A 14,671-nucleotide genomic window follows, 5' to 3' on the forward strand; every position below is an offset into this window, starting at 1 on the left:
CGCTGCAATGTTGTGTGTTTTATATTAATGACTAGAAAGGGTGGTGACAGTGGGTAAAGAAGGGATGGCGTGCTGGAATGAAGAGATTCAGTTTTGTTTATTGTCATTTAGAAATGCATGCATTACAAAATGATACAATGTTCCTCCAGAATGATATCACAAGAAAACACAGGACAAACCAAGACTAAAACTGACAAAACCACATAATTATAATATAGTTACAACAGTGCAAAGCAATACCATAATCTGATAAACAGCAGACCATGGGCACAGTAAAATAAAAGTCTCAAAGTCCCGATAGACTCATCATCCCAAGCAGGCGGCAGAAGAGAGAAACTCTCTCCAAGCGCCGCCTACTCGCCGATGCAGCACCATTGGAAGCACCCGACCGCAGCGGACTCTGAGTCCGTCCGAAAACTTCGAGCCTCCGACCAGCCCCTCTGAGCACCATCCTCTGCCAAGTGCTTCAACCCCGCCCGCTGAGCAACAAGCAAAGCCAAGGTCTCGGGGCCTTCTTCTCCAGAGATTCTGGATCACACAGTAGCAGCAGCAGCGAAGCAGCCATTTCAGAAGTTTCACCAGATGTTCCTCCGTGCTCTCACATCTGTCTCCATCAAATCAGGATTGTACACGGCACCCTACTTGACAAATAACAGACATCACCACCGGAGTGTGGTGTGGTGTGCGTTGCGCCGCCATTTTCCCATCTTCAAACTAACAATTAGCTAGGAGTGCCACTGGATAAACAAGTTGAGAGAATGAGGAAATACTTGGCAAATGGAGTCTAATGTGCAAAAAGTGTGAATTTATACACTTTATTAAGAAAATTCTAATGGCAGACCATTATCTAAATGGAGAAAGATTGCAGACAATGAATCGAGGAGTTCTTATGTACTTGAGAATTGCACTCAATGGTTTTCCCTACACAAGGAAGCCAATAATAAACAACATATGCCACATGTGATCTCACCAAATACACCAATCTTACAAAAGTTAGCAGGCAGGTGCAGTAAAAAGTTAGGAAGACAATTGCATATGGCATTTAAAGTAAGACTGGAGTTACTTACTTTAGAGTTGTATGACTATAGCTGTACAGGATACTGATGAGGCCACACCTGGTGTGCTCTGCACCAATTTGGTCTCTTTACTTAAGAAAAAAGGCATACTGCAACAGGACTGGAAGCTGTTCAAATATCATTCACTAAGCTAATTCCTGGAATGAGAGGGTTGACTTATCAAAAGCAGCTTAAGATATCAGATATGTATTCTTTGCAGTTTATGAGACTGAGGGATGATTCTTCTGAAACACATGAGACCTTGTGGGGCCATGGCAGGGTAGTCGTCAGGACATCTGAACTCATAGTAGAATCTCAAACAAGAGGATATAGTTATAAGGTTAGGGGAGGTTATTTTAACCAATCATATATAAACTACTCTCACAACACGCTGGAGGAACTCAGCAGGTCAGGCAGCATCCGTGGAAACGATCAGTCAACGTTTCGGGCCGGAACCCTTGGTCAGAACTGTAGAGGGAAGGGGCAGAGGCGCTATAAAGAAGGTGGGGGGAGGGTGGGAAGGAGAAGGCTGGTAGGTGCCAGGTGAAAAACCAGTAAGGGGAAAGATAAAGGGGTGGGAGAGGGGAAGCAGGGAAGTGATAGGCAGGAAAGGTGAAGAAGGAATAGGTGAATACGGGAGCAATCTCAGCAGTGCCTCCAAAATGTTACACCCCTGAAACACGGAGAGAATTTCCCTTCTGCTGTCATCAATGATGCCCTCACCCGCATCTCCTCCATTTCCCGCACTTCGGCCCTCACCCCATTCTCCCGCCACCACAACAGGGACAGAGTTCCCCTTGTCCTCACCTACCACCCCACCAGCCTCCGGATCCAACACATTATCCTCCGCAACTTCCGCCACCTTCAACAGGACCCCACCACTAAGCACATCTTTCCCTCTCCACCCTTCTCCACTTTCCGCAGGGATCGGTCCCTCCCCACAGATCTCGCACCCGGCACTTATGCCTGTAAGCGCAAGTGCTACACCTCTTCTCGTCACCATTCAGGAACCCAAACAGTCCTTCCAGGTGAGGCAACACTTCACTTGAGAGTCTGTTGGGGTCATCTATTGCATCCGGTGCTCCTGGTGCAGCCTCCTCTACATCGGTGAAACCCGACGCAGATTGGGGGGCCACTCCGTTGAGCACCTCCGCTCCATCTGCCACAACAGACAGGATCTCCCGGTAGCCACCCACTTCAATTCTGCTTCCCACTCCCATTCAGATATGTCCATACATAGCCTCCTCTACTGCCATGATGAGGCTAAACTCAGGTTGGAGGAGCAACACCTCATATACCGTCTAGGTAGTCTCCAGCCCCTTGGTATGAACATAGAATTCTCCAACTTCCGGTAATTCCCTCCCCCTCCCTTCCCCTATCCCTATGTCACTCTGCCCCCTCCCCCAGCTGCCTATCACCTCCCTCATGGTTCCGCCTCCTTCTACTACCCATTGTGTTTTCCCCTATTCCTTCTTCACTTTTCCTGCCTATCACCTCCCTGCCTCCCCTCCCCCACCCCTTTATCTTTCCCCTTACTGGTTTTTCACCTGGAACCTACCAGCCTTCTCCTTCCCACCCTCCCCCCACCTTCTTTATAGGGCCTCTGCCCCTTCCCTCTACAGTCCTGACGAAGGATTCTGGCCCGAAACGTTGACTGATTGTTTCCACGGATGCTGCCCGACCTGCTGAGTTCCTCCAGCGTGTTGTGAGTGTTGCTCTGACCCCAGCATCTGCAGATTATTTTGTGATTTTATATATAAACTACTACTCACAGAGTGATGGCCAAATCATGTGGGGCTACCTAAAACTGGGACTAGGTCATTTTAAAGAAAAATATCGGGGAACTGACACAAGAGGAAATGCTCTCAGAAAGATGAGCCATTTAATAATATAATGGTTGAACTGACGGTAACTACACATTCCCATATCATTCTACTAACATTTCGACTGTTTGCTTATCAAGAATTCATCTAACTCTGCTTTAAAGATGTTCAAGTCTATTTCTATGCCTTTTAAGGATGAAAACTCATGATCCTATCAGAAAAAAATTGTTTGCTTCATCAGTCTTAAATGGGCAACTCATTTTCAAACACGCAAACAATTTTGGCATATCTACCCAGTCAAGATAATAAAAATTTGCAATCACACTTTTCTATCTTTAAAACAAAAAAAAAAGGTTCATGTACCCAATCTTTTCATGTGCAACTTTCTCATTCCAGGTGTCAGTCCAGTAAATCTTTATGAATTGTAACCAACTATATTCCAAGTACAAGGAAGGCGATAATGAATACCATATGTCATATGTAGTCTCACCAAAGCCCAATATATCTAAGGAGTAACCTCCATCTTTGCTCTAAAAAAAATATTGTTAGCTCTCCAAATTACTTGCATATGAGTCTTTTACAAAATATTCACTAGGACACCAAAAGCACTGCACCCAAACCCAACAAATTTATTTAAATCACACCAAATTTTAAAAATCTTGCAAACTATCATTGAGATAATTTCAGACCACCTCTCTCCACCACCACATTCGCACATTAGCCAGCCAGCTCCATCAAGGACACTAGCCTACCTACCATCAAGGATATAATCAAAAGACAATGCCTCAAGAAGGTGGCATCCATCATTAAGGACTCTCACCCTCCAGAACATGCCCTCTTCTCATTGCTATCATCAGGGAAGTGGTATGGGAGCCTGAGGACAGGTTTTAGGAACAGCTTCTTCCCCTCTGCCATCAGATTTCTGAATAGTCCATGAACATGATGTCATTACTTCTGCTCTCTTCCTGCACCAATTATTTTTGATATTTTTATTGCAACTTTTGTGTACAGCATTGTACTGCTGCCGCAAAACAACAAATTTCATAACACGTCAATCACAATGAACTTGATTCTGATTGATCGCACTCCATTTGTCAAAGTGTAGCCCATTCACCTAGCTATATCCCTTTGTCACCTGTTGACAAATTATCTTCCTACCTTCTAATCACTAAAACATTTTTCAAATAGATTTAATTTTAAAAATTTAAATAAGCTCATAGTAAAACTGGAATACAAGTCAACTTTTTGGGTATTATTTCTAAGAGGCTGAAAACAAGGTAAATTAAGCAATTTGTAAAAAATACTCATCTGAGAAGTTAAAAAAACAAACTTGGTGGAATTTAAGTCACTATTTTTCAACATCTGAAGTTTGTTCATATTTGGTACATTTTATTCTTAAAACTGAAATCTCAAGGAGAGGATGGGGAGGAGCAAAGTATAACAAATAATTTGGAATAACTTAAACACATGAAAATTAAAAGAGTTTCACACTTTCTTGCACTTACCTCCCCACATCCAGTTTTGACAACATTTCCTTGTCAAAATGCTGAGCAGCTAGATGCAAAAGTACATCCAGACCTGTTCTAAGAACACCAATGCTCTGCCACTGGGCTCAGGAACAAGTCCAACAGTGGGAGGTAGGATGGCCACCATCTAAAGACCAGCTTGTCACCTTGGGCCTCCATTTTATACCATGCATGTATAGAAATCCAAAACGAACTGAAAAACCAGCAGCTGATAATCAGTTCAAATCAACCTAATGTGTATTTTGCAAACTGAACTTTGACTTGAATTGCTGGCATTTGAGTCACATTGCTATACATGTACTTCAACCGCAGTTGTTTCAGACTTGTGGAGCAAAAGTGCTAGTTCCTGAAGCAAAATAAAAATAATTTTAAATAATTTTGGATTAAAGTGGCTTGAAAAACATTTGACAGCTATATACCCAAGTTAAATCAACACACAGGTGAAAAAAAATTTATAAAGAATTCTAGAACATATAACAATGGAGTACAGTCACTATTTTGTAAACTACTCAGTACAGCAATTGATGGAAAGGGCAAAGTTTTCTTTAAACTAACACTCCATAGACTTGCAGCTAATTTTGATTTCATGTCATCCTCCAGAGATTTTCATCCTTGGTCATCCATTTTTGAGTTAGAATAGTGTGAATCAAGGGCATAGCATAAAGCAAATGCTCTTCAAATTGTGCAAAATTAAGGAAAATGTTTTAACCTAACCCTGAAATGGAGTTAAACACACAAATAGTGCTTCCATTCAGCAACACAACTGAGAAACACAGAGAGAAAAAGATCAAAATGCCTTTTTTTACCCCAAGTTCTCAAAATACATTAAGTATACAAGTTACCTTGGACATGCACCACAAGCAAGGCGCTTAGATCCTTTGTTACTAAGCCACAGCCAAGTTAAAAATTGACTTACAAGATAAGCAATATTTTACAAATAGTTACGTTCAAGATACCACTAACAACTGATCAGAGTTTCAAGGTGAACATAATTCATTAGCCACCAACCACAAATTCAGTTAAAATATTTGATTCTCAAACTCCTCTGCAGCAAGCAGCAAATCACATGGACAGACTGGCAGAGTACAACACATAACCAAAAAAAAGAAAGATTTGGATGTTAACCACCTTGAGAATAAGCTGTAAAGCTTAAATCAATTTATGAACTTGCACTTGAAATTTTTAAGATAAGATTAGCTTTATTTGTCACACGTACATCAAAACATACAGGGAAATGCATCATTTGCGTCAAATTAAATCAGTGAGGATTGTGCTGGGCAGCTTGCAAGAGTCGCCACGCTTCTGGTGTCAACATAACATGCCCACATTCATCCTAGCCATACAGTTCTGGAATGTGGGAGGAAACATGAGCATATGCACGTACTTTAATGCTACTTAATTACATGCATATCTTTGCCTTTTCCTTTTATCCAAAGCTGTAATTAAAATGTTGGTCAGACCCAAGACAAACTGTATTTAAAAAAAAATTACTGATTCATGCACATCATGACTTGAACCTATTTGAACATCTTGCCACCATACACCAAATGTTTGTGGTGGCAACACTGAAAATAGACCATGTTTAATTGTACAGTTATAATTGGGAGATAGAGATGCAGTTCGATGTGTAAGCAGAAACATGGACCAGGGATGGAGTTCAGCAAGTTTACAAGTTCAGGAGCTTGCAGGTGACAGCAGTGCAGTCATGACTACAGGCAAGAAGGCAGTGGGAAGAACGCCTGAGCCAGAGCTTGCACATCTCACAAGATTGCTTCATGTGAGCCAGTCTCTGAGAGTATTAATATTCATTATCAAAGCATAGCTTCCAGACATTTTGGACTCTATTGCCACTGGACTAAGACATTGCTCTGTGAAGCTGACATGATTGATGGTGAAACAGTCATTCCATGCTAAAAGAAAATGTGGGCAGGTAACATCCACTCCACGGTCCAAAGTTGAGGACCATAGTGAGCAATCCTAACAATGGAGCTAAATGTCACTCTACTTTTATAGCACTGGAATAAACACTAACATCAATATTGCTAAGCTGAATTTTGCAGGATGGACTGGTCCAGCATCTCAGCACCTCGCACTGTAGAGGTGATGAATCCTTGAGATACCCTTCAGCTGATCCAACATGGAAGCAACATATTATCTTCCCTACAGACACAATTCTTGAAGCTTTGGAGAGGACAGCATTTCTATTCCACTCTTGGGGGGAGAAAAAACCTTCAACTGTGTTCTGAAGTGGTTATGAAGAAGAATGCCAGTGTGAAAGGGTTCAATCCCCTGGCAAGACATGATTGGAAAGGATGCAATGGGGAAGGCCAACTCTAATGGGGTCTTTCGCTTGACAAAAAGCTTGAAGCATGAACAAGCACATCTTTAATAAACCAGTCAACTTCCACCCAAAAAGCACAATATTTCAAATTTACTTATCATTCAACCATATATGAATATAGCTAAAGGAAACAGCATTACTCCAGGGACAATGTGCAAAACATTACTAACAGCACACTGCACATAGGACAAACAACCGATACGGTTAATCTCAGAAACACATACAGTCACTAAGAGAGAGAAAATATATATAGCAGCAGCTACAGAGTTGTCCTAGTCCAGCTTGTTCTTCCACCGAATGAGCACCAGAGGGCAGCAGCAGTGGGAGGGGCCAGTCCCCAACTCAGTACAAAACCAGCGGCACAAAGCCAGCTCTGCCGTCTCCTTCGCCAACAACCACAATTGGCAACTTGGAGGCATGAAGACTTTGACAACTGAAGCAACGCAGCTGGCTCGTCGCCAGTCTCACCAATGAATTAGTGAACTACATTTGTATTATTCTACATTAGCAATGACCCGCAGGGTCTTGCCATCACAATAAAAACATCTAAGACAAATCACTTGCACCCATTTCTTTGGACCATGCACACCGTCTCAGCGCAACAGTATGCAAGTTCAGCTCCATCGTGATCAAGCAACCGCTGATGGAAAAGTCTTGTGGTACGTTATGTTCTTAGTACAAAGCAGTGGCTTGATATCATAAGAGAGATGTACAGGATGAACAATTACACATTTGATTGGACCCAGAATGGTCGCTGTGTCAGAGCAGCCAACCATCTTAATGTGCCCACAGTTTATGGCTGCCCTGTGTCCATTATGATAGACACAAAGGAGACTCTAGCTTCTTAGCTAAGTACAACAGGACTGATTAGATGGAAACAACAAGATGATTGAACAGCTAATTAACCACAAAAAAAGGGTACAATGAAGAGCATTACAGGAGCAAGATCGGCTGGTTGTGTGGTGACACAATAACCTTGCACACAAGGTCAGTATGACCAAGGAACTGATTGTAGACTTCAGGAAGGGGAAGTCAGGATAACACACACCAATCCTCATTGAAGGACTGCAGTGAAAAGGTTGAGCAGTTTCAAGTTCCCAACATCATCTCTTGAGAACTTATCCTGGATATTGATGCAACAAAGAAGGAGACACACCAGTGGCTAAACTTATGAGGAGTTTGAAGAAATTTGGTGTGTCACCAAAGAGTCTTGCAAATTTCTACAGAAGTACTGTGAAGAGCATTCTGACTGGTTGCGTCAGTCTCTGCTATGGAGGCACCAATACAAAGGGTCGAACGAGGCTGCAGAGGGTTGAAGGCTCAGCCAGCTCCATCACAGGTCACCATACAGAACAACTTCAAAAGGCGCTGCCTCAAGAAGGCAGCATCTGGGACATGCCCTCTTTTCATTACTACCATCACAGAAAAGGTACAAGAGCTTGAAAACCCATACTCAACATTTAAGGAACAGCTTCTTACCCCAGCCTTCAGATTTATGAACAGTCCATGAACAGTCCTCACTATTCTTCTTTTGCTCTATTTTTATTGTAACTTGTTGTAATTTTTGTTGTACTTTACTGCTGTACAAAACAAATTTCATGACATACGTCAGTGATAATAAGCCTGATTCTGAATGCAGTTTCTCTATTCATGGCCTCTTTGGACCTTTCACGTTTTTTTTTTAAAAATCGGTCAGAAGGGACTGTGGAATACTTTCAAATCCATCTACCCGCATAAACTATTATCTAACTTATGCTTGCTCTATGATGGCATACATGCTGTATTGATCTGCCAGTCTAGAACAGAATCATTCTCTTTGAAGGATGGTGTCAAACTACATCGCATTATTGCTCAAATCTTTGCTGTTACAATCTTGAATCTCTAAGAAACTTTGAGGGATTAAAACATTTCAGAAATGACAGGGAAACATTCAACATCTAGCAATTATATTCTAGAATCAAGGTTATCCAAACCTCAACATAGAGCAGACAAGGCTTTCAAAGAAACATACTCAACATCTGCAAATCAAAGGTCCTCCACAAGCTTACTGCTCATGCAACATACTGACCTCAAGACAATAGAAGTTTACAATGAGACCCCTGAAAAGTAGGCCACTTCTCATGTTTCAGGAGCTAACTCTCAGCAAAGCTGGACATCAGTGATGAAATTCACTACCTCCTTATGAACTGCACAGCTTTTGGTCAATTGAGGAAAAGGCCTCATTACCACTGCAACCAGGGATTGACCCTGATCTCCAGTGTCGTTTGCATGGAGATTACATTTTCACTACAATTAGATAAGTTTCACTAATATGCTATTTCTTCCCACATCCAAAAGACAGGGTGGTTGGTAATTTAAATGACAATTGTAACTTAATGGGTGGGGGAAGAGGAGTTGATAAGCCTATGAGAGAGAAATAAGTGAAAAAAAATGGGATTGCTCTCAGAATCAGCATGGACTCAATGGGTCAAATGATCTCAAAAGAAAATATGATCAGAGACAAAAAACATCAGTATCATTAACACTAATTGCATAGTTGCATATACATCGAGAACAGCCACTGGATGGGACTCTTAAAAAAATGAATACTCAAGTATCATAATTATTCAGTTTTGCCAAGAAACAAAGTCACATTCTCCATCACCCACTTGATTTTTTTTTAAACTGTTTCATTCACAAGACCTTTCCTTTCTGCACGTTAAATGCTCAATGTAATTTTAGCTTAAATACAAACTCATGAAACTGACAGTGAAAATTTAGAAAGCTTATTTAACCACGATGATCCACAGTACTGTAATGGTATATATCACTATTACAGCTCAGGGTATTCCGGAGTTCGGAGTTCAATTCCGGCGCCATTCTGTAAGGAGTCTGTATGTCCTCCCCGTGGAATGGGTGCGTCTCCCCTGGGTGCTCCGGTTTCCTCCCACAGTCCAAAGACCTACCAGGTATGTTAATTGGTCATTGGAAATAGAATAGAGTTAATTGGGTTTGTCAGGGGTTGCTGGAGCAGTGCAGCTCGAATGGCCAACTCCACACTGAATCACTGAATAATAAATAAATAAACAGATTTTTCCATATTTTATGAAAGAATAACTCCACCCAAGTAATGTTCTTTCAAGGCCCCAACTTTCTCTTTTCACTCCTAAAGTCCACATGTGGAAAAACTGCATTTGTTCAGAGACATTAGACTTTCTCATTTTTACATAAACTGATAGCACTGCTACCACGTGGATTGAATGAAGTTCAGAAGTGAGTTGACTTTCAATGTGAATGGAAAATTTCCTTAAAATATGCGCCAAAATCAACACTATTACTATGATAGTTTAAAAAATTAAATGGTTTCCTACAAACAATTTTGAATAGTTTTTAAGTGAAATTTATCAAATTCTTATATAAATCTTATATAATTTTACAAGTGCCATTAGGACTAAAATACATAAACCATACCTGTGCAAAATCTGAAAAAAATAGTAAGTGTATGCATTTTGCAATATTACCCATTCCAGCTCTCAAGTAAAATTGGCAGAGTTTAATAAGTACAGCACACGTACTATACTCTCACTTTAGTGATTAAACAAGCAGGCCTCTTCATAGTAGTTAATATTTTACACCTGATAGTTTCTCATCCTTAAATAGTATTCGTCAGAGAATTAAGTAATTTATATTACAGTTCTTCAAAAACGAGTTTATATGCTACCATTACAGTCCTGCGTTTTTTTAAACTTTGAAAAGGATGAAAAAATATTTGCTCGTAGACAGCTTTAACTGGTCACATTTCTTTCATCTACATTCAATTATTAATTCTTGCTCAAGCAACATGGGCAGAAACCATACTAAAATTTGATCAATGGTTACCAACATCTTAAAAACAAAATGTGTACCTATAAAAACTGATAAGAGCTTTAAAAGCTTATTTCCATCATTTTTAAACGTTCTGTCTTGAGACTTCGCCGATTTGCTTCTATGTCGCATATCAAGAAATGACAAATTACATAATATTTCTATTGTGGCATTTAAAAAAAAGCACAGCGCTAAATCCTTTCCCATTACAGTATATGAAGTGTCCCAGTCGCTCTTTGACAGTGACACTTTAAATCGTGGGCTGTCCTGACATGTACAGTTTGGCCACATTTTAACTATGGCATCAGCACAGCTATCCTTAAACAGGATTTATGAAGTCCTCTACAACATAACCAACACCCAAATTAGCTTTCACTGGGCATCCAAAAGAGGTGCTCTAAAGCCCGAGGCTGCGATTGGAAAAAAAGAGAAATGCAGCCTTACCCTACGACTCCCTCACTGTAGTTCCGGTTTTTCCAAGGAGTTCCGTTGTAATGGCCACTGCCAGACAGGAGGCTGTAGTTTAATCCAAACGTGCTGGCCTTGTTGTCCCGTTTCCTCTTGTTTCCCGGGACGCTGTTCCTGTTGCTGTTGTCGGGGTAGTTCTTCCTCCAGCCACCTTCTCCCGGGCCGGCTTGGAAGTTGCTGTTGTTGGTGTTAGTGGCGCTGGGCTCCAGTGGGAGGAAGTCTCTCTGGACACCGAAGTCCCCTCCTCCTTGACTGCCCCTCTCTCTCAACATGCCGTCGCTGCCCACACTCGCTGCCGGTGTCGTGGTCGCCGCCGCCGCCGCACAGTTATTATTAAAGAACAGATTCCTCAGCCCTTGCGTAGTTTCCCAAATTTGCATCCACAGAATGTTGGCAGGTCCGAGCTGTTCTGGCTGAAACCAGGCTATCCTCGGATCCATCAAACGGAGACGGATTTCCACGGCGAAAACAGACGGTCCGTGCGCTGTCTCCGACCCCCCCAGCCAGCCACCCGTTCGCCTGCCACCCCTGTCCGAGCCGTCCGCCTGTCACTGGGCCGTAACGAGGAGCCCAACAGCAATGGCGACGGGCGCTCCACTGCGCATGCGCCTTGCGTACTCCAAGTGCCGTGCGCCGCGGGGCATGGAAGCTGCAAACTTCACGCGCAACAATTGGCCGCCTCTTACGTAACTTCTACGCGAATATTACACGTAAAATTGGCTCGAGAATGTCTTTCCTTTTCAGTTTACTTTCGAGCCGCTTAGTCGCGTTTTAGGAGAAGCGAAACTGGGATGCCGGACCCAGCGGGCGGAGCCGTGGCGTGCCGAATCCAGGGCTGCACGCTGGGTGAGCTTTGCAGACCGCACCAAACCGAGCTCTCCCGTACAATGGCAGGAAATCGCCCAGTTTGTAGTAAATTGGAGATTTCATTTCCATTTACAAATGCAACTGGTAACTTTTCATTTACGTTGTCTCTAATTTTTTTTAATATTTAGCGCTTTTAACTCTCGGTGTGTAGCTCAACTTGTCTCAAACATTGCGGAACAGTTGTATTTTAGCTTGAGAAAGTGTGGAGGCAATAGCACTGTCCACATTATAACTCTGAAGTGGCGTGTCTTCAGCCTGTGAAACTATCCCGTGGTATTTTCTCCTGAACTTTTAAAAACACACCTGAGAGGTTTCTCACCCTACCGCGGGAAAGCCTGCGTATTTGCATTCCCAATTTACATGGTATGCACATTGCTGCTTTACCTTTCTTTCGAAAGACTGGTTTCAGAAGCTTGGTGAGCATCCCGCAGTAACAACTCGCATTTACAAAGATGCTTCTTTCATCATTTACTTTACTCTGGCATAAGGACATTGGAGCGATGGTACACTTAGGAAGCTCTTTTCAGAAGAGCATTGTAGTTTGACCATTAAGAAAACAAATGGTTTTGCTACTGGATTTTGGAATTATAAAAATATAGCTTCCAAATAATGCGTCATCCACCTTCCTTAAGTTGAACCATGAAGCAGGCGGCAATTTTGAGAAATTCGCATTAGTATCCCAATCAACAAGTTGTTTTCATTTTGTTTCAGGTCAAATTGTGCTTTTTTGTAGTCTTCGTATCAACCGAGTTAACTCAATGCTGACAACAAAAATGAGAATAGACGAATTATAGAGTAGCTTGACAATGTTATGCATTGTTGTTGATTACTACTTAACAGGCTCTGGCCCTGGGAAAAGAAAAGAAATTTGACGTGAGGATTGTAAACCTCAAAATAAATACTAAAACATAAAATTGATCTTGTTTGTGAGAAGTTACTTTTAATATTTCAACTTCCATCTTAGCCATTTGTTTATATTTCAAGTTTACACATTCTCTAAAACTTTTAAAAAGAAAGCTGCAACAAAATTAGCATTTTCCTTACAAGTTTGATGCCTATGAAAATTCTTCAGTGTGAATGATTGTTTAGCCTCTTGATAATTTCACCGTTGCAGTATACCTCGAAAAATGGTATTTGAAAGCACAATGGTTAAATTTGAAATCCAGCATTTGGCTAATGATCAGAAAGTCCAGCTCAAATCCCACCATAACAGCAATTTTAAATTCCAGTTCCAGTTTTTCAGATAAGGGAGTAGAAGCAGACATACAATTACTCTGATAGACTTCAGAGCTAGTTTCAGTTATGATCCCCTCATTCTACAGGAAGGATGTGGAAGCTTTGGAGAGGTTGCTGTCTGGATTAGAGTTGAGTGGGTTAGGGCTTTTCTCTTTGAACCAGAGTAGAATGAGAAGCGGTTTGATAGAGATGTAGAAGATGATGAGAGGCATAGGCCTAGTGGGCAGCCAGAGACTTTTTCCAAGGTCAGAATGGCTAATACAAGGAACCATAATTTTAAGATGATTGGAGGAAAGTATATGAGTGATGTCAGAGGCAGGTTTTCTACACAGTCCTAGGTGTGTTTAATGCGCTGTCATGAATGGTGGTAGAAGCAGATACATTAGAGACATTTAAAAGACTTAGGTCACATGGTTGAATGAAAAATGAAGGGCTATGTCAGAAGGAAGTTGGGTTGATCTTAGAGTAGGTTAAGAGATTGACACAACATTTTCTATATTCGATGTTCCTTATGGATTCTTTTCCTGTCTATCCCAACAATCTATTGGGATTGTGGAAGGACGTCATCAATTACATTTGTGGGAACATTCTTTTCCTCAGGTAATTCATAAATGGACGCATTATGACAGTAACCAGTAAAGCTGGCACAGTCTAGTGTTATTTTCCTAAGACAATCACACACCACTTCAAAATTGATGGAGTCAATTTTAATATATCATTTTTTTTACATTTGAATATCATTATATTTTTGCTTTCTGATACTCTGCCAACCACAAGAGACCTGTTGATTATGCCACCAGCACAAAGAATCCAGTTACTAAGGTAAATCCCAGAGGGATTTACTGGAAGATCCTTTTGCAGCTTGTAGGGAACCAGTGACAAAAATATTGTGCTGATATCAAGGTCAACTGCAAAGCTTCATGTCTTGGTCCAGTGAGAAAGAAATTCAACTTCAATGGATGGCATTGGTCATGCCATCTGTTGAAAGTAACTCGTGTATAATTTGGGTATGTCCATCTGCAAGCAGCCTCCTGGCCTGTGACCTGTCTTCATTCACCAGGTGGCTACTGTAAATAACTAAATTATTAAGACTGTTTCTCCTGCACCAGGTGTTGCCTGACAAGCTTAATAATGTTCTCAATAATTAGATTTTCAGCTTGCTTAGAATCTTGATTCTGAGTGTTAACGTGGATATCGATCACGCAAAAATAAAAACAGTAGTTCAGAATTGTCCCAGAAGTGTTTTGCTAGAAGTGGCATAATGAGCTAAAGTACCTCTTTAGATTTGACTTCAGAGTCATCTGCTAAGTTTGTGTATTTGCACTTCCCTAAATCAGGGAAAGATAAATTACATCAGTAGTCTGTGCAGTTCAAACATTATTCTGTTTCCCAAATGGTCTTAGTCTTCTGAAGCTGGAGGTCCTGCATTCAGATATGTTTTCAAAAAAAAAGGTAGCATTCTGGTCATCCTATGTTAAGGAATGTCCTTTTCCCCTTTGCATCACTGTGATT

General features: G+C 41.3%; 1 protein-coding gene across 1 annotated transcript in view; it reads right to left on the minus strand.

Annotated features, from left to right (window-relative positions):
• tent4b (terminal nucleotidyltransferase 4B) overlaps nt 1-11,663 on the minus strand; it is a 59,167-nt gene extending 47,504 nt beyond the window's left edge. The window contains exon 1 of the mRNA XM_063066899.1: nt 11,033-11,663. Within this exon, the coding sequence (XP_062922969.1) occupies nt 11,033-11,496 (464 nt within the window). The 5' untranslated portion in view covers nt 11,497-11,663. The remainder of the gene's footprint in view (nt 1-11,032) is intronic.
• Between the last annotated feature and the right edge of the window lie 3,008 nt (nt 11,664-14,671).

This window comes from Mobula hypostoma, chromosome 14 (assembly GCF_963921235.1).
Source record: "Mobula hypostoma chromosome 14, sMobHyp1.1, whole genome shotgun sequence".
Classification (NCBI taxonomy): Eukaryota; Metazoa; Chordata; class Chondrichthyes; order Myliobatiformes; family Myliobatidae; genus Mobula; species Mobula hypostoma.